The sequence below is a fragment of the Emydura macquarii genome, unplaced genomic scaffold, assembly GCF_026122565.2.
Source record: "Emydura macquarii macquarii isolate MOO-44397 ecotype Brisbane River unplaced genomic scaffold, CSIRO-AGI_Emac_v2 contig_2297, whole genome shotgun sequence".
Lineage (NCBI taxonomy): Eukaryota > Metazoa > Chordata > Testudines > Chelidae > Emydura > Emydura macquarii.
Window position 1 is genome coordinate 233,595 of NW_027132434.1, and position 20,799 is coordinate 254,393.

The following is a 20,799-nucleotide window of genomic DNA, read 5'->3' on the forward strand; positions in this document are numbered from 1 at the left end:
TCTCTGACTGGTGAATAAGTGTGTAATACTCTTTCCAAGGCACTTTGATATCATTGGGTGAGAGGATTGAGTAGGTTGGTGACAAGCTGAAATCATTGTGATATGAACTCCAATAGAGCTAAGTGAAAGATTGGCCTGGTTGAGGTGTAGTAGGTAGTTGATCTTCAGTATTGACACTTGCACTGGATCCAGGCCTTTTTAAGCTGCCCATATCAAGAACCTTTTCCATTCTGAATAGCACATTTTTCTGACAAATGTCTTCCTGCTTTTTTTTTTTTTTTAAAATTAGAACTACCTGGACCTGTAGAGAGCAGTTTCTATCCGTGGTATTCAGCCACCCAACAGACATGCTATCAGGTGCAGCAACTCTGGACGGTAGTGCTAACACCTCACACAAAATTCATCCCCAAAATGATCTCAGCATTTTATCTGAACAAATCCATCAACTTATTTGTCTTTTTCCAAAACCATGCTTTGTATTGGGAGAAAAGAAATTACATACATTTGATATATCCAGAACTCTGCTTTATTATATTGACAGGATTAAACCATTCAGAGTGTGAACATATCTATTTCTGGTTGTAACTGTATGTTCAAAATGTGAATCTATCTAAAAAAAAAATTAAAAATAGATGCCACAATGCATCTCCTTGTGTTACGAAATGGCTGGTGTACCTCTTCTGCCAAACATCAGCTCATTCCAACAGAGATAAGAGGCTTCTTCCTTCTGCTTCAAATATGTTAGAGATTTGCAAGATGACAATGTGCAGTGACCCACTGATGTCTGTCAAACATTATGCCTCAGATTTAGCAGCTAGGTCAGATGTCAAATTTGGAAAACCAGTAACATAATCAATGTTCAACGGATGCAGCTGAAACTCCTCGTCTGCACCATCCTGAAGAGGATCCTACTTGTCAATAACAGTGGGATTCACGCTGACGTATAAAGAAAGAGTGATTACTTACTCTTCAGTAACTGTGGTTCTTTGAGATGTGGTACCCATACCACAACCCATCCTTCATCCTTCCTTTGGAGTTCTCAGCTACTGGGGGCTTCAAACTATGAGGAACCTAAGTGAGAGGCATGGCTGCTGTGCCCTGTATGCCCTCTCACAGGAGTAAAAGGAAGCACAGGCTGTGTGCACAGCCCCAGCAGGTGTTGCTTTTAAAAAAAAAAAAATCTGATCTCATGTACATTGAGTGCATGTGAACATATAGGTTGGGATTCATACTGACTACAACATCTTGAAGAGTGACAGTTACTGAAAGGTAAGAGAGCTTCTCTCTTCGAGTGATTGCTCATATCCATTCCATTATAGGTGTGTGCGCACCCCATGCACAGATTCCCGGAACTTTTTTCCCTTAGCTAGCTCCGTAGGGTCGGCTCAGGCGCCCCCTGGAGTACCGCGCTCATGCCGCGGTACATAGGGCGCTGCCGACCCTGCGGCCCCTCAGTTCCTTCTTTCCGCCTGTGATGGTTACTGTCTCTTGCAAACATCGCAAGTAGCATCCCTTAGTTCTATAGCTTTGTTATTGTTTTCATAGTGATTAGGTAGTTAAGTACGTGTAGATAGTGCCCTTAGGGGCTAGAGCTGAGCCATGCCTGGCTCCACCGGCTTTAAAGCCTGCACTGCGTGTGCAAAATCCTTCCCCGTGAGTGACCCTCATGACCGTTGCCTCTGATGCCTCGGGGAGCAACATAGGAAGGATAAATGTAGAATCTGTAGGTCCTTCAAGCCCCGAACCCAAAAGGAGAGGGACGCAAGACTGAAGGTGATTCTGATTGAGTCTGCTCTTCGTCCAGACTCCTAGCCGTCGCGTTCTCCAGCGGCACTGAGCGTCTCCTCGGTGCGGAGCGCTGCACTGGCACTGACGTCGGCACTGAGGAAAAAGAAGCGGCCAGAGGCCGCACACATGGACTCCCCCTTGCTACAGGGACAGCAGGGGGTACAGCGGGAGATGCCCCAGCCACGTGCCGTGGAGAGTACTCCGGCACCGGCATCTCCACGTAGGGAGCCTCCCCCGACTCCTCGGGGTGGGGGAGTGCCCCTGCAAGGGCCGTCGATGCCGGAGGTGATCGCTGCGGCACGCGCCCTCATGGCCTGCCCATGCCTCCGTCCCCCCCTCGGCCGAGGTTTCCGGGACTGGTGTCTCAGGGTAAACCCACATTGGGTTGCCCCGATGGGTGGAGGAGACGGGAATTGAGGTCTCCCCCCAGATGGTCGAGGAGGGTCGAGGGTGCGGGCTCCCCTCCCAGCTCCGACTCCGAGTTGTCAAGCTCCTCGACATCGTGGCACCAAGGGCTGTCGAGAGGCAAACGCTTGAGGCGAAGGCGTTACAGTTCCGCCTCAAACAGGGACCTTAGTTTGGTCTCAGGTACCCCGGTGCGGAGCCCAGCTCGACATCGGTCTCCAACGCTGCCCGCCTCAGCACCGAGCGTCGCGCTCAAGATCAGCATCGCGACAGCATAGGTGTCACCGCTCCCGCTCCAGATCCGGGAAGGATCGCCGTAAGTCCTCCAGACGGAGGAGGCGCTCCACTTACAGCTCCTCCAGCAGCTCCTCCCCGCGTCGGCATTGCAGACGCCGGCACCGGAGGTCGTCGTCCCCCCCGGAGCCGCTCCCCTTCCAGGACCTACAAGCACAGGTCAAGCGGCTTGGGGTTCAAGGGACGACGCCTGGATGTAACTCAGCAGGCTCCTACGCCTGCACCTGCTTAGCCCCAAGGCCCCTGGCAATGGCCATATTGGGGTCCATGGGGTACCCAGATGGGCCAAGGGACCACCTCTGTTCACTCCTCGGTGGCCCAACCAGTGCCCCCACTAACCTGTACACAGGAGAGCCACCCCTCGGAGGAAGGGTCTGACCCAGAGGAAGGCCCTTCCACAGTCGTCGTCCTCCTCTCCCGATGAGGCGGCAGCCAGGGATCATAGGGCCCCCCTCTTTGACTTCCGGGCTCACCAGGAGCTTCTGAGGAGAGTGGCTGACAGTCTGGGCTTAGAAATTAAAGAATTGTCAGAGGAGGAGGACCCCCTCTTCGGGGTCTCTGAGACAGCAGGCCCATTGCGACTGTCCCTTCCCATTCATGAGAGGGTTATGAAGATAGCCAAGACCCTCTGGCAAACCCCCTCCTCAGTGGCCCCCACTTCAAAGGGCGCTGAACGCAAATACTATATGCCTAAGGAGGGGTTTGAATTCCTCTATATACACCCCGCCCCAGGTTTGCTCTTAGTGGATGCAGTGAACCAACGGGACCGCCAGGGTGGCCAGGGTAACACCCCTAAAGATAAGGACAGCAAGAAGCTGGACCTTTTTGGGCGCAAAATGTATTCTACTGCTGCCCTGTGGCTGAGGGTGGCGAACCATCAGGCCCTAATGGGGAAATACAATTTAAACTTGTGGTCATCTCTACAAAGGTTCTCCTCGGGGTTGCCCCCGGACCAGGCTGCAGACTTTGCCACTGTGTCGCAGGAGGGTGTGGCGGTGGCCAAGGTGGCACTTCAGTCGGCCAGTGACGCAGCGGATGCTAGCTTTGGTCATCGTCATGCGCCGCTGCTCCTGGCTCCAAGCTTCTGGTCTGTCACAGGAGGTCCAACAGTCAAATCAGGACCTCCCCTTTGATTACACCGGCCTCTTCTCCGAAAGGACGGACGAAAAGCTCCACATCCTAAAGGACTCACGGGCCATCCTTAGATCCCTAGGACTATACAGCCCCCAGGCCTCGAGGCGCCAGACCTGCCCTCAGGCCCAGAGGCAACCACAACCTCCACCAAGGCTGCCACCCAGACCCGCTCAGCCCAGGAGGGGTTGGGATCACTACTGGGTGCCCAACCGGGCCCCCTGCGGGGTCCCAGCAAGGCCGAAACAAAGGCAATGCGCCCAATAAAAGGTTTTGACGGGGTGCACGAGGGTGGCACTCCTCCTTCCCCACTGGATCATTCCAAATAAATCTCCCACAGGCTTCGGCCATACCACGCCGAATGGGAAGCTATTACTATGGACCAGTGGATCCTTGGCATAATCCTCAAGGGCTATGCCTTACAGTTTATGGCCTTCCCACCCAACTTTCCTCCTACTCAGTCCCTCTTCAGGGACCTCTCTCACGACCAACTCCTCATGCAGGAGATCAACTCCCTCCTCTCACTCGGTGCGGTGGAGGAGGTTCCTCCACAGGAACAGGGAAGGGAACTCTACTCAAGGTACTTCCTAATCCCCAAGGCCAAGGGGGACCTGAGGCCAATTCTGGACCTCCTCCGTCTAAACAAGTTTCTCAGGCGCACCAGGTTTCATATGGTTTCCCTAGCCTCCATCATTCCTGCCCTAGATCCAGGGGACTGGTATGTTGCCTTCGACCTGAAGGACGCGTACTTTCATATCACTATCCTTCCAGGTCACAGAAAGTTCTTAAGGTTTATGGTAGCTGGATGCCACTACCAGTTTGCAGCCCTACCCTTTGGCCTTTCGTCCGCGCCAAGGGTGTTTACAAAATGCATGGCAGTGGTAGCGGCCCACCTGCGCCGCAGAGGGGTCCAGATATTCCCCTACTTGGACGACTGGCTGATCTGGGGCAAGTCCAGGGCCCATGTGAGGAACAGCCTGGCTCTTATCTGCGCCACATGCACCAGACTGGGGCTGCTCATCAACGAGCAGAAGTCTACCCTCACCCTGGTGCAGCGCATAGAGTTTATAGGGGCCACCTTGGATGCCACACAAGCCAGAGCCTTCCTCCCTCAGACTCGGTTCGAGACCATGATCGCCATAATCAGCGATCTGCACAGGTCCCCCATGACGACAGCCAGGCACTGCCTTCAGCTGTTGGGACACATGGCGGCATGTACTTATGTGGTCAGGCTGGCTCGCCTCAAGCTCAGGCCTCTCCAAGGGTGGCTGGCCTCAGTCTATGCACCGGCCAGACACCGACTGAACAAGGTGGTCACAGTTCCTGCCCAGGTACTGTCCTCCCTGGACTGGTGGAAGGACCCCGGGGAGGTTCTGAGGGGCGTTCCCTTCAGAGACTTGGCCCCCTCAGTGACTCTGATAACGGACGTCTCAGACAAGGGTTGGGGGGCCCACATCAGCAAGGACCTGAGCACCCAGGGACTATGGTCACCAGACGAGAGGGCTCTCCATATAAATGTCAGAGAGCTCAGGGCAGACCACTTGGCCTGCAAGGTCTTCATCAAATTCCTGAGGGTCAGGATGGTTCAGGTCCTTACAGACAACACAGCGGCCATGTTTTATATAAACAGATAGGGGGGAGCGTGCTCCTCAGCTCTTTGCCAGGAGGCTACCCATCTTTAGGACTTGGCCATGAGACATGATTTTCACATATCTGCATCTCACCTCCCGGGGGTCATGAACAACGAGGCGGACCGCCTCAGCAGGTCGTTCTTACCCCGCCACGACTGGTCACTACACCCGGAGGTGGTGACTTTGATCTTCCGGAAGTGGGGGGTTCCCCAACTGGACCTGTTCACGTCGTTCTGGAACAGGAAGTGCCCAAGGTTCTGCTCGCTCCAAGATCGCGAGCCGGGCTCCCTCTCCGACGCGTTCCTTCTAGACTGGACGGGGACCCTCCTGTATGCATTTCCCCCCATTCCGCTCCTGCCCAAGGTCCTCTTTAAAATCAAGAGGGACAGAGCGGATATGATACTGATTGCGCCAGCTTGGCCGCGGCAGCACTGGTACAGCATCCTGCTCGACCTGTCCATCGAAAAGCCGATCCCGCTCCTGATGCGCTACAAACTGCTCTCACAGGACCAGGGTCGCCTGCTGCACCCGGACCTGGACTCCCTCCACCTGACAGCATGGAGACTCTGTGGCTGACGGAGGGAGAGAGAGTCTGCTCGGCGCAGGTCCAACAGATCCTGCTGGGCAGCAGAAAACTTTCCACTCAGGTTGTGTACCGGGTCAAGTGGAAGCGTTTTACCTGTTGGGCGGAGTCCCAGGGTATCCCACTGTCTGGCTCGCCCATGCAGGCAATTCTGGAGTACCTGCTCCACCTGAAGCTCCAGGGTTTAGCACTGGCTTCCCTGAAGGTGCATCTGGCAGCTGTCTCAGCTTTTCACCAGCCTATGGAGGGGCGTTCCCTGTTCTCCCACCCCATGTCAGTCAGGTTCCTCAAAGGGGTGGAGAGGCTGTACCCCTAGGTCCGTGACCCGGTGCCTCCCTGGGATTTAAACCTGGTCCTCGCCATGTTGACAGGACCCCCCTTCGAGCCCATGGCTACATGCCTGCTGCTTGCCCTCTCTTGGAAGGTAGCCTTCCTGGTGGCCATTACATCAGTTAGGAGGGTCTCCGAGCTCAGAGCTTTAACCTCGGAGCCCCCCTACATGGTCTTTTATAAAGATAAGGTCCAACTGAGGCCCCACCCAGCCTTCCTGCCTAAGGTGGTGTCTCAGTTCCTTTATAACCAGAATATCTTCCTCCCTGTGTTCTTTCCTAAACCACACGGTTTGGAGGAGGAGTGGAGATGGCACTCGCTGGACGTCAGATGAGCCTTGGCCTTCTACATCAAGCGGACGAGGCCATTCTGGAAGTCGACGCAGCTGTTTGTGGCAGTGGCGGACTGGATGAAGGACTCACCTGTCTCCACCCAGCGCATCTCCAACTGGATCACCGCCTGTATTAAAACCTGCTACAAGCGGGCGAAGGTGCCGCTTCCAGGAGCTGTGACAGCGCACTCAACCAGAGCCCAGGCCTCATCTGCAGCCTTCCTGGGAGGAGTGCCCCTGCAGGACATCTGCAGAGCAGCGACCTGGTCATCGGTCCACACCTTCACGTCCCACTACACCGGGGGGGGGGAATGTCCATCCCGCTGGCCCGAAATCATTTGGTCCGGCCTGCGGCGAGCCGTATAAGGCCCGCGAAATCATTTGGTTTGGCCCTGGCGGTGGCGGCGGGGAATTCGGCGGTGGCACAGTTTCATGGCAGCGGAGGCGTTCTGTGGGGGGGGGGGGGGCACTGCCTGCTGCTGAAACCCTGTCGCCCTTTGCCCCTTTTCGGCGGCGGGGGGACTTCGGCGGCGGGCACTGCCCCCCGCCCCCCACGGAACCCCGCCGCTGCCGTGAAACTGCGCCGCCGCCGAATCCTCCCCCGCTGCCAGGGCCACCATCAGGCCCTTGACAGAAAAAAGGTTCCCCACCCCTGCACTATGCCATCGTACAGTAGGCAAGAGAGGACGCGGGATTCGGCAGAGCCGTGCTGATGAGAGCAGCTCACCATTGACTCCTACCCACCTCCAAGGTATGGCTATTTAATCACCTATAATGGAATGGATATGAGCAATCACTCGAAGAGAGAAATCAGGGTTACTTACCAGTAACTGTTGTTCTTCGAGATGTGTTGCTCATATCCATTCCACACCCACCCGCCGTCCCCACTGTCGGAGTCAGCAGAAAGAAGGGACTGAGGGGCCGCAGGGTCGGCGGCGCCCTATGTACCGCGGCATGAGCATGGTACTCCAGGGGGCGCCTGAGCCAACCCTATGGAGCTAGCTAAGGGAAAAAAGTTCCGGGAATCTGTGCATGGGGTGCGCACACACCTATAATGGAATGGATATGAGCAACACATCTCGAAGAACAACAGTTACTGGTAAGTAATCCTGTTATTCTGTAGTGAGAAATTAAAGCTGAGAGATTCTCTTTTGTATTTCTAGGCTTTGTCAGAAGAGGTGAGTTTATAGCTTCTTGTTTTTTGAGTTTACAAAGGTTGGCTCTGTTTAGAACATTGATTTTTAGCTGTTTTGATTCTTAACATATAACAGCAGTTAGAATTGCATTGAAATTCAATGGAAAGATGGGAAAGTGGTTCAGGGAGGGAAGGAAGAGGAGAAGGATAGAAAAAAATAGTGATTTTTAAGGTCTGATTCCACAGTCTATTAGAACTAGAAATAAATTCTGTATGTTACTGGTAAAATTAGATTCCCAGATTTGCAATGAAATTTAGGATTATTTTTAGCCTAAATGATTTTCAAGATATAGGACTTCAAAATGGTCACTGGTCCTTCACTTTAGCAGTGCTCTCTTGGCACTGTTCCAGTTGTCAGCTCACAGTGCTACTGCTTTTGTAACACACTACCAAGTTACGCTTTGCAACCCCAGAAGATTAGGAAAAAAGGAAATTAATGATGTGGCACAACCTCACCAGTTTACATCAAATGAGCCAGCCATTGGAACTTGCTCCGAGATTAACCTTGTGGTTTGCAGAATTAAAGTAACAGTAAATTAAAAGCGGCAAAGAACACATCTTAGAAACCAAAGGATGCTTTAAACCACACTTTCTCTGCTTTACATCTACATGCTTTGATACTTTGTGTATATAGTTTTGTGTTTTACAGCATGGTCATACTAATTTTTATTTTTAAAATTGTATTTTTGTTTGTTATAATCCGAAAAGTTACTTGGTAAAACTGACCTTATGGAGCTGCATGTTTTGAGTCCCAAAGACTTCCAGTTCAAATGTGATTAATTTACAGGTAAATGGTTTTTCTAACAGTAAATGCTGCAAACTCAACTTGAGATCTGAGTCAAGCTGTTATTTTTTTGGCTTGCATATTTTCAAGGAAGATTCTTCAGTCAAAACTTAATAAGCAGTTCTACTGATGGATGATTCAGAATTGAATCCATTTCGCTCTCTCATAGCTTTATTGACTAAAATGCTCAGAGGAGTAAAAAGTAGTAATATATTTTTGTCTGAAAAGTAAATAAATTTGAAGCCAAATAGATATGGGACAGATCTGGTTACCATAATCACAGCAATTTGGAAAGTTATGCAGGTAAACATGTCGTTTATTTTAAAATGTTACAAATATTAAATGTTATGCAGATTGAGATGTTAAAGTTTAGTACTACATCATATACTATTGTTAATCAGAAAATGGTAAAATTTATCTTCAAGAACTTATTTTTCTGGGGGTAAGTATCCTGGTGCATGATCCCCATTTTTAGGGCTCTTCGCTTCCAACATGTAGCAGTGATGAGTTGCTTTGATACTTCTAAATTTTTAAAAACTAATGAGGCTACAATAGTTAGGCATTCTATGCTTATCTCTCAAAAGGGTCTGTGTACTCACACCTTCATTTATGTTTTTCAAAAGTCGTATCTGGGAAAAGGTATTAAATAGAATAGTGGGTTAAAAGGGTGGTGGTAGACAAGTAAAGTGGCAGATGGTATGTAGGGAGGGGTAGAGAAAGTAATGCTGCACGACAAGAAAATTCATGAGAAGCATGATCTTTAATATGTGGGAGGAAAGTCATGGATAGCATGGGAACAATTTGAGTTGAGAAGGAACTGTCAGGTGGCATGTTATCCAGAATATAGGAGGGTAGAGACAGGAGATGGGAAACATGAGATAGAGGTCACATGCACAATACAATGTTTCACCAGTAGAATTGGTGCTAGCATCCAGCTGCTGACATTGCAGTTTTGCTAAAGCACGTGCACAGTTGACTTTGCTGGTTCAGTGTGTCCTTATGGCAAGAGCCTCTATGTGCTAAATATGTACAGCACTGTGAGCAGGCATCCTTGTGTCCCCCATTCCACTGTTCCTCTGTCTTGTGGGATTTTTTTTTTTGCACCGTACGTTGTGGGATAACCGCTCTCCTCTCAGAGAATTATGGAAATTTGAGATCATTTTCCCATAATTCCTTCTCTTCTACCCCATTGTCTTTTTCCACAGTTTTCTAAAATTCACACAGTTCCCTCCATTACATCCCATAATCTGATCTTTCTCACACTTTTCAGTCTCTCCTCCATTTTGCTGTTAGACTCATGAGTGCTGAACAGGTGAGTGGAATTCTTGTTTCTGTTTTAAAGATGGACAGTGATGCCATTTCAGATTTTGGTGGGGGGAGGGCAACTTTTAACCATGATTCCAGGGGCTACTTAGGCAATTGAAAATTCTAAGTTTTTTTCTAAGTAATAAGTTAGAAATTTAGCTGACAAAAGCACTGTACCTAATTCCTATATAAAGAAAAAAATTAAAGCCATATTTTAAGTTTATTTGTAAATTTAGAACAATAAGGCGATAATACAGGAAAATATTCCCAATCCCAAATCTTGACAACACTGATTTAAGCCATTACAAATGAAAGAATGTTAAAAATTTAATGTAGTTGGTAACTACTTATATGCTTTACTTTCTGCATTTCTCTAAGTGTAGACAATGAAAAAAAATCAGTTCTTCTGCTTTTAATTCATTTTCACTTTGTGTCCTAGTAAGTGCTCCAGTGTTTGGATTGCAAACACTGTGCAGGAATCTTGGTCTAAAAACTATTTTTAAAAAGATTTTGTAATCTTTTTTGTAGTCTATGGTTTTATAACTTTGTTTAAAAAAAAAAAAAAAAGGTGCTGGAACTAAGGGTCCTGGGGGTGCAGCACCCCTGAAGTTGTTTCCATTACATACAGGGCCAGCACAGTAGCTGCATGATCTCTAGATTATTCTTAGGCGTGATATTTTTGGAGAGCTTTCTAATCCACCATGAAAGAAATTTTTCAGATTGTGTTGTAACTTGATCTTTCACCACTAACATAAATGAGCTGATGTTAAACTACAGGAGTTAAGATGAACATTTAAAAGTTTGTCAAGGAGGAAAGTAGTATTAGAGAGAAAGTGTGTGAATTAATTAACAAATGAAGGTGGAGAATAAATTAATGATGGCTCAAAAGCAGTTGAGATAGCAAACTTAAAAAAAAAAAAACAAAAAAAATCATTATCTAGTGTGTAATTAAATGATGGATGTTAGCAGCATGGATTTATAATGAACAAATTTTGGCAGCCAAATCTTGCAAACTGTTCAGACTGGCTTGGGTTTATGTGCACTGAAGGTTTTATACAAATAATTATGATAAATAAAAAGGATTAAGTTGGAAGGAGGTTCCTAGCGTGTAGTTGTAAGGATTTGAGAAAATAAACATCAAACTTCAAGGAAATTCACTGAGGTACTCAGGTTTATGAGACTGCCCTCCTCAGAAATATTAAAGAGTAAGTACCAGACGAGCTAAGATTACTTATCAGTTAGAAGAGAAGGACATACAGCACAGCATACACACATCTACAAAATGGCAGCTTGAGGGCACATACAAAGGACCAGCAACTCCTCAGAAAGTATTCTTGGAAAAAGGTTCTAAAAAAGTACAACCCTGGAGAGATTTGGTAAGATTAAGGCATTCACAGCATTTGTGTGTAACAGCCTATGTGGGCCTACCTGGTAACTCAACCAAAGCCCATTGTAAGCAAGACGAAGATTCTCACAAGTGGGATTAAATGGCCACACTGGAGTATTGCCATTCACTAAAAAATTAGAACATTGGGGAAAAAAATGGGGAAGTTTTAAGTGTAATTTAAACAATATTTGTGCTGTGACAGCATTTGCTTATTTCTTCACAGTAGGGAAAGATTCCAGGTGGTCATTCTTCAGTGCTGCTCTTGCAGCCTGAAACTTCCAAAGCTGAGCTGTCTGTGAGGATAATTATCCCCTAAATATGCCTGGGGCAGCAGCCCCCTCCCCCGCCTGAGCAGCCCTGTGTGTACTGGTGTCACAAGGAGCTTCCTCTTGCTTTTTTAAAATGTCAGTGTGAAGGTGAGGGGCAGATCATGATGAAAGCTACAGCATCTTCAGACTAAGCAAAGCACAGAGCCTGCTGAGAGCTTCCTCCCAGCTCAGCGTGTTTGTTTCAAGATTGAAAAAGTGCTGCAGAGGCTCCCAGCTCTGCTATTGACTCTGCCACACCCCTGCATTCCTACTGACTGAGCAAAGACTAGGCCAATGATGGGAGAGGGGAAGAGGAGCAAGGAACGTCATTGCTTCCAGTTCTGACTCCTGGCCAGTGAGGGAAGGGAAGGGAGGAAGACGAGCTGAGCAAGCAACGTCGCTCCCAGCTGTTGATACAAAAATTGGAATAGGGCAAAAGCCATACCCTGCCCTACCTAAATGGCGCTTGTGGAGATGGGGCCTGAATTTTCTGTATTTGCAGCACCTCAACTACCACAGCACCTGGTTGTGTGGCAGTGAAAACGAGAAAGAGCAGATGTGGACAGTGGATGGAACTGGCCAGGTGCTGCATCATTCAATGACCAGCTGCACACAGGAGAGTAGCATTTCTGATCTTGTGAAATAAGCACTGAGTGATAGGACTGGATCCTTATGCAAATCTGAAATGATCAGCAAAGGCTGCAGAACTTTGGGATGCAAAAAAAGGACATTGCTGGACTTGTGTGCCAGGCTTGTAAAAGCCTCCAGGGCACATGCACCAAAATGAGAATTGCTTTGATAGTGGACAAATGGGCAGAACTGGGTGAATAACAGGTTTTTTTGGTTCGCTGGCAAATTGAAAAAATAAAAACATTTAATTTATGGTTGAAATGCAAACATTTTTTTTTTTTGGACATTTTTTGGCTAATGAAAAATTTGAAAAAATTGTAGTTGAAAATAAATTTTGTTTTGTTTTAACCCAAGTAAATATTTTCAGACTTTGTCATTTTGACAAGAACAAAGTGAGAAGAAGATGAAGAACTATATAAACAAAATGAGGAGGAGGTGGTGGTGCTTAGGGTGCCTCCCCTTATAAGCTTCATCTGCCTGATGAAAAGAGAGGATTTAAACTTGAGTCTTCTGCACTGCAGGAGAGTACCCTAGACACTGGGCTATGGGATATTCTGATATGGGACTTTGTCCTAGTCACCAAGTTGCAGAGTCATTCTAACTATCTCTATCTCAATGATTATCCATTATCGTTATGTGTAACTATGAATTGCCATTATAAATGACAGTGGATAGTCATGGGGCCACGAACAGCACCACCACTTTCTCCTCTTCTGGCTTTTTTGTGACTCTATTTTCCTTTCCTTTGCTTTTGTCAAAATGCTGGAAAGTCTAAACACATTTTTTTTGGGTTGAAACAAAACATTTCATTTTGACTTTTTTGATTCAGTTGAAACTCTTTGGTGAACTCAGCTTGAATAGTTTTGGTTGACTTGAAATTGTATTTTTTTTTGTGAATAAACTATTTGTTTGAAACACTTTGCCCAGCTTTACAAATGGATGGTGATTGAGCCGTGGAAGTTTGCAACACCCTCATTGCTCTCGGTCTGTGGGCAATCAATTGGGTGTTGGAAAGCCTACATTGGGGATGGTGTAACACCATTAAATGTGTCTTGCTGCCCATGATTGCGACTCTTGACAGTGTGCATGCAGTGTGGATTTGGCATATTAAACAGATGCTGGAGATGTTTCATGTCCAGGCCAGATCTCAGTGAGCCAAATATTCCTTTTGTTCCTGCTGCATGTTGTACTTTACACACTATATGCCAAGCCAAACAGGGAAGTGTTACCAGCAGGTTGGAGGGGGTAAGTGGAAAAACTGATTCTGAGCAGCCTGACTACCAGACCCTGTCCAGATGCTGTACATCTGAGGGAGGCCTTAAGAGCACAATGAAGAGTCACTGTGCCATAGTCAGCCAGTGCTGATTTTGTTTTATTTTGTACTTAATTACACATTAACTTATTACAAATGTATTAGTTTGTGAATAAATTGTACTTGGCATGTATATTAATTTTAAATGCAATGTTAATATTTTATGAATCTGGTGAGAGGGAACTGATTTGAAGGTTTCGCATGTCTTTTGTAAGACCAAGTCGATAAATCACAATTTGCACAAAATAAAACTTTGAGTAGTAATAAACAACATAAATTCTTCTAAAAAGATTTAAAACCACTAAAAACAAGTGCATGATGCTGCCTGCTTCGGGCTGAATCATAGCTTAGTATAGGTGTAGTCACAGAAGTTCTCCTTATTTTCAGTGGGGGGCATTGGGGAGTGAGAGAGAGAGAGAGAGCGAGCGAGCGTGTGTGCGTCTGTGTGTTTGAGACACTCTAGTCCCAGGAAGAAAGAATTGTCCATGAAATGCAATGATTACTGGAGTGTAAGTCTTTGGATATTTTGCTTCTTAGTGCTTTGGAGCATGAGAGTTTGAGGAGCTGCATGGAGTCTTAGTGCACTTGCCTATGCATCTCTCAGTCCTTCTGCCTTTCCTGAAGCAAGAGCTCTCTGTACTCCCTAGTTTTGTGTGACCTGGCCTCAGAGCTCTTGAGCAGACCAGAAAATGTGTTTGCCCTTGTTTTATTTTTTCCCCCTTATCAAGGGCAGTCTTTCAGCAGGTATGGAGGATAACCCAGCCCAGGCTGCTGATAAACAACCAGACAGATATTGCTAGATTTAAAGGATTGGGAGACAGGAAAAGATAAGTGTCACAACTCCCTGAAATTTTACCAGAAAGATCTTCATAAATATATAAAGTGGTCAGACTCATTACCACTTGCTCAGGACTGTTCAGCATGGTGAGTACATGGCGGTACTTTTCACACCCTCTAGCCCTGAAGCATTAGGGGACCTGGGGAAGTGTAGAGATAATGCAGTAAATACTGCTAAAATTATTACAGGCAGTGATAATTCTGGCTTATATCTTGAGAATGCCAAAGGCCCAGAGACAGTGTCATGAATATACAGCAACTGTGGTATGCTCTGGCCTGCACATAGTCTCCTGGGAGTGCCCCTTTAGTGTGCCAGATCTCCAAAGGTTCACACTCTTCCACAAGAGTAGGCCATGTGGCCTCAGAGACTGAGCCTCAGGGCTCCAGCACTCCTGTTTCTCACTGTGAGCTCTGCCCAGCAAGTCTGACTGAAGGAGACTTTTGTTCAGACTTTTGCCTCCTTCAGTAATCAGTGCACGTCACCTGGTATGTGCAATGACTCCAGGCAGCCTTTTCAAAAGAGTAGGGTTTATTAGTCAATTGGAATATAGCAATGGGAAGTCCTTAGATTAGCACAGAGAAGCAAAGGTTAAGATCAAGTTCAGACTAGCCATAGCTATTATCTCTGTCCATCCTCATCCTACTGCAAAGCCATGCTGAGTTCACATGTTCTGCTTTCTGGAGCCTTCCGCTGTGAAAAATCAGTTGTGCAGTCATTGGAGCTCCCATTGTCTTCCCAGATCCACCACTGATGGGTTGGTTCCAACCAGTCCTTAATGACCCATTCATGTCACCGCATACAGATGACACAAACATCTTTTATCTCTTACAGTGCTCCAGGAGCAGTATTTTAATTCTTCTGCACACTCTGGATAGCAATACCAAACCAAATGAGTCACTGATATGCATAGCATTGATAAAAATATTACAGAAAATTCCCACATTCGTCACTGAAAGCAGCTCTATGTGCCCGGGCCTGTATGCTGCCAGTGTCTTCACAGTGATGGTGTCACCGAAGCTTGTTGCAGAGGCGTGGGAAGGTGTCTTGCCCCAGTGGGAGAAACCAGGCTACTCTTCCTAGACATGTACAGGCAATAATCAAAGAATATTTGCTTGAAAAATTTACTGAAATTGTGCCAGAGGAGAAAAGGATGTCTGGGCCAAAATAAACCAGAAACTGCACAAGTGGAGAAGGGTTGTTGCTGCTGCCTAGCTCAGTGAGCCAAGCCTACCAAATCAGCAACATACCATCCCTACCTTTTTCTGTTGCTGAATCGAAGCACAGTACGCAACTAATTTGTTTTCGACTTGGATTCTCGGTCTGGAAAACCAAAGCACGTATTTAGTCTATAGTTTTATTCATAAAAATCCTGTGGTCAGAATGCTCAGATATTAGATTGCTTATGTGGATTCCTATTTTAATGTTTAGAGATGTGTTTCAGTGTATTTCTTTTTCTATTTGCAATTCATGGATTTATATTTGCATTATTATGTTGCTAGAATTTCTGTCTGCCTGCCAAAAGCATGCATTTGGGAATGTTTTTGGATTGTGAGTAGTACTCTATCATTTTTTTACTCTGCACGTTCTTACAATAAACTTGATACTTCACATGGGCAGGTAACAAACTATATGCTTTTGAATTTGACCACCTTTCTGAAAGGGGGAAGGAGAGGAAACAGAATATGTGAAGGGAAGTTTTGGGGCCTGTGAAGAAAATATATATATTTTTAAATGCATGAATACAACTACCTGAAGTCCCTTCCCCTCTCTGTGGTTTCTGTCTCTAGACTCACCTGGGTTAGATTTGCTGCGTTGCAAAGAACTTCTATCTGCCAGCTTTGCCTCCTCTGTGTCCCCCTCTTCAATAAGCTCCCTATCTCTCTGTGTAGTTCTGGGTTACTTTCTTCTGAATCCTGTGAGATGTCCACTGTTACTCACAGGGTTGTGGTTGGGTCCCCAGTCAATGTGGCATCCAGCTCCACAAAGTAGTGGCGGGGGGCAGCTCCTGACTTTCTTTTGGTCTCCTTTGCCGTTTGGTAGGACTGACAGAGTTCCTTTCCCATTGCCCAACAGAGCTGCTCATCCCTGCCATACACCAACTTCTAAATGGCCTTTGCAATGGCTGAAAAACCATCTTTATTCCTGTGGCAATTCCTTAGCTAGGCTTGAACTGCCCTTTCCCCTTGTGGGCTGAGGAAATCTGTGATTTCTTCGTAAGACTAGATAGCAGCATGAGGCTTGTCTTAACATTTTGAGCTTCAGCTTTACATGGTGCCACAGGGTAGAAAAAGGTGTGCTCTCAAAGGTGGGCTAGCAGGAAGAGAGGCATTTCCAAAACATGCTGGGAATATTAATCTTACACAGAATTCATAAACCGTGTAGACGGATTCCCCAATTCATCACTCTGGCCTACTTTATGTTAAAAGCCAAATGGGATTAAACTCTCTCCCAGCTATAATCAAAAAAGGTGTGGTCTCATGTTCTTAATCATATTAAATGTTGCATTGCTATTTCTATCCAGTTGTCCAGCCTGATCATTGCATTTTACTGATGGAGGAGGGCTGGAGCAACTTCCAGTAACACTGCCTGTCACTGCCCTCATTAGTCAGTCAGATTGCATTAAATCAGGATTTTGTCAAGGTCTATTTGATTAATGTTATGGAGATAACTGTTTGATGTGCATAGAAGGGTTTAATAAAGGTCACTGCCTCAACAGGATACATGCAAGAAAATAACCTATCTATTACAAGAGCCCCTTTAAGTGTTCAGCCCTTCATGCTTTTATTTCGTTGTTGATGTTGAAATTGTCTTCTCCTTTTCCATATTGTCAGTTTTTAGATGAATGAGTGATTTTAGAACTTTAACTTAATGTCTAGAGTAAACAATTCTTAGACTGACACATCTTTGGTACCCAAGAAAGAAAAAACATGAAGGTTGTTTACCTTTAGATAGAGAGGAAATAACTAATTTGTCTTTGGAAAAAGCTAATTATAGTAACTTCTGTTATGGAGAGTTTGATAGGATCCAGTCATAGTTTAAAAAAGAAACAGAAATGAGATATAGATGTCAACATAATTATTGTAAGACACGTATTTATTTCTAATACAATTATATGGTCATAGTTAGAAGAGTTTGTGCCTTTGCTAGAGCAAGAAATACTCCTAAAATGGACTTTTCTTGGATATTAAACTGGTACAAAACTTGAAAGATCACGAGAACACTGCATTTTACTTCAATAATTTGAAATCATTAGGTTTGTATTCATGACAAGGGCCTAATGTCCTTTTGAGTACAAATATTAGTGCTCTGTTTAGCCACGTTAATAGTGTTCTACCAAGGTGAATTGATTTAAATCAAAGCAATTTAAATCATGGATATTAGTAGCGATTTAAATCAGCAAGCCTGAAACATTGATTTAAATAATTTTAATTGGGTTTTGTGTTTGTACTTTTTAGTTTCTTTCCTAAAGAAAGATTGAGTCGCATTGATTAGTAGCCATAAAAATATGTTGATTTGCAACTAAATATTAGCCTATTATAACTTAACTTTTTTTTTTTTTTTTTTTTAAATATTAGATTTTTACTTATGATTTATTTGAAGCTCTGTTTGGATAGAAATTCAAATTCAGTTAAAATGCACAAAGCCAGGTTTTAATTAAACTTATTATTAAATAAAATTACCTTTAATGTGCTGGATTCATAATTTAAAATATTATGGAAACATGTTTTGGATTTAAAACTAACTGATTTATTAAACAAAGTATTTAGAAGTAGTGACTTTTGAAAGTTTCTATGACAATAAATGTCCACACAATTCCAATTTTTGTTTATTTATTTATGGTGGGTTAACAACACATGACAATTCATCTTGCCTGTTAATGTATCTTCTTACATTTTGTATCTCTCTGTGGAAGAAAAATATTTGGGAACTTGCTCTGCTTAATGTGTGTGAGAAGAGTTTTTGATTCATTTACTCATACAAATGCATGGTTGAAACATTCTCTTTGTTTTATTGATAGTATCATAAACGTTATACTGTGCCTATCATTTACTTACATTGAAACCTTTAGGAGTGAGTTAAAATTGGTTATTAGCTATGGTATGCATATATTTTAATTACAGTAGTCTAAAGTAATTGAAGCTGCTTTATTTTTTTCTATTATGTAGAATTTTCTTCAAGAACCAGAATTTTTTTTTGAAAACAGCCATGCCACCTGACCCCCATCTACCATTTACAGTATCATCTCTACCTCATTATGTTGTTTGCTTCAGAGTAGGTTACTGGTGGACTCTACCTATTTTCAGATATTACCAGCTTCCCTGTAGTACAAATTGAGTTTAATCTTGCGATGATTTTAATAATGCATATAACAGTTGCAGCTTCAAAGAACTGGACAAACATTAATACAATTATTTTTAAAACTCTTCTGCTAAAATGCTTCAGTTATTATACAAGAGTTCCCATAAATTGTGTGTGTGTACGTGTATATATAATACAAATGATTAAATACCATCCTTCTAAAACCACCAAGTAGAGAGGGCATGTGTCCTCAAGAAGGGGGCAACAGTAAGAGATGGACACCAAAAGAAATTTAAGATGGGGAAGTGAGAAAAGAAATATCATGGGTTGTTTAATTTAGTGTGGAGATGTATTTATTTTTTAACTCTGATTTAATTAGCTGCAAATGTTAATTTGGACTGGTAGTCAAAAAAAAAAAAACTCATATGAAATGTGTTTGGGAGGAACAAATGGAAATGTAAAGCTCTGTCTTGATTCATGTGGCCTACACACCATGTGGAATATTTCATTTAAAGGAGCCTTATTGGTTAGTGAGGAATAGTAACTAATACATAAGTAACATTTTTTAGTTCACTCTGTTTGCAATCTGCATAATCAAACAGAAAAATGTTAAAATAATATTAAATCATCTGATCTGAGCAAACCAAGCCAAAAAAAAAAAAAAAAAGATGCTCAGTCTTTAATGGCCACTGTGCTGTATGTGAGATTTTTCAGAGTTCCTAAGTGATTTAGAATTACAATTCCTATTGAAAGTCATTTTGGAAAATTGTGGATCACATATTTTAGGCTAAATAACACTTTTTTAGACTGGTGGAATACTGAAGAACAACAGTTTCAGCTCAGAACAGTGTGTCTTAACACTGATTTGCCTTGGTTTTGTTGAGAACTTTATATGGCACACTTCAAACTTGAAGAATATTTTTATAACATTTATAAACTCCTGTAAAAATCTGCTTGGTGACAGAACTTTGGACAGAGCCTTGTAATAGTTCTGTTCAGCATTGCTATAGTTCTATAGACATACTGGATATAAGCATATGATCAGACTTTTATATTCTTGAATTGCAGATATTAAAGGAATTATCTTTTTTCTTTTAAGGAAATGATCATCGACAAGGTAAATGGACAAGTTGTTCCTCGGTACTTGATATATGACATTATTAAATTCAATGTAAGTACCTTTTTAAAATTACTACTTTTTGATTTTGGCTTTTTAGTCACTAACTAAAATTAAGACAGAAATTATGTTTGCATAGTTAAGAGCCAGAAAGCACATTTTGATACTCAAAGTGGTTGGGCAGTGTGCAACCCCGCTGACAGCAGTGAGGAGAAGTGAGATTGAAGGTATCCTGAATCAGGCAAAGTGAAATTGAAAGCAGCCTCAATAATGCTACTTGCTTGGTTAATGGAGACTTGATCTGTTGCAAAGACTATAAAACAGAAGGCTATGTGTTGTTTGAAAACCTCAGCAAATACTGTTCAGAAACTGCTCCTTGCTACAGGAGATATGAACTTGGCTTGGCCATGGTAGTAATACTTTAACATTATTCTGATACAGCTCTGTTTATACATAAACAATATGTTTATAGCTTAGTTGGGACCCTTTCGATATTGAAGGCATTTTTTACAAGCTAAAATATAGCTTATATATAAATGGCAAAAATATTTAGTGTACATGTTACTTTCTGATTCTCTCATAATTTGATTGGGATGGTTACATATGGGTTAAAGAGATAATATCCTTCCAGGCTCACATTAGCAACAATGAGGAAATAACATAACTGAATTGAAAGCTCTACCTATAGTCCTGATTTGGCTGGAACCAAACAGTCCCAGGTAATGCCCTGGTACTGTTTTCACCTATGAGGGTACATCAACAACAGGGATAAAAGATTGAGGGCTGGGCTGGGTCAGCTGATTCAGGCTCGTGGGCTAAAAATCTCTTTATATCTCTTTATAGATGTTTGGGCTTGGGCTGGAGTCCAACCTCTGGGACCCTCCACTCTTGCAATGTTCCAGGGATTGAGCTTTAGCCCAAGCTCGAGCATCTACACAGTGTTTTTTTTCAGCTCCAGTGCAGAAGTCCACTCACCTGGGCCAGCCATGGGTTTTTTATCCCTGTATAGATGTAGCCTGAGAGTCTGTGCAGAGACTGCACTAGGGCACTACATTTGTCTTTATGGTATTGTTGGTCTGGGCATGATCTCTAGGCTGCCAATAGCTGAGCTGGGTTTGTGCTATGATAGTG

The 20,799-nt window shown here is 44.3% G+C and overlaps 1 protein-coding gene across 4 annotated transcripts in view; it reads left to right on the forward strand.

The window, feature by feature from the left end:
- Positions 1 to 20,799, forward strand: part of RNGTT (RNA guanylyltransferase and 5'-phosphatase) — a 411,810-nt gene that overhangs the window by 144,278 nt on the left and 246,733 nt on the right. For all 4 annotated transcript variants that reach the window (XM_067560703.1, XM_067560706.1, XM_067560704.1 and 1 more), the window contains exon 10: positions 19,651 to 19,722. In XM_067560703.1, the coding sequence (XP_067416804.1) occupies positions 19,651 to 19,722 (72 nt within the window). The remainder of the gene's footprint in view (positions 1 to 19,650; positions 19,723 to 20,799) is intronic.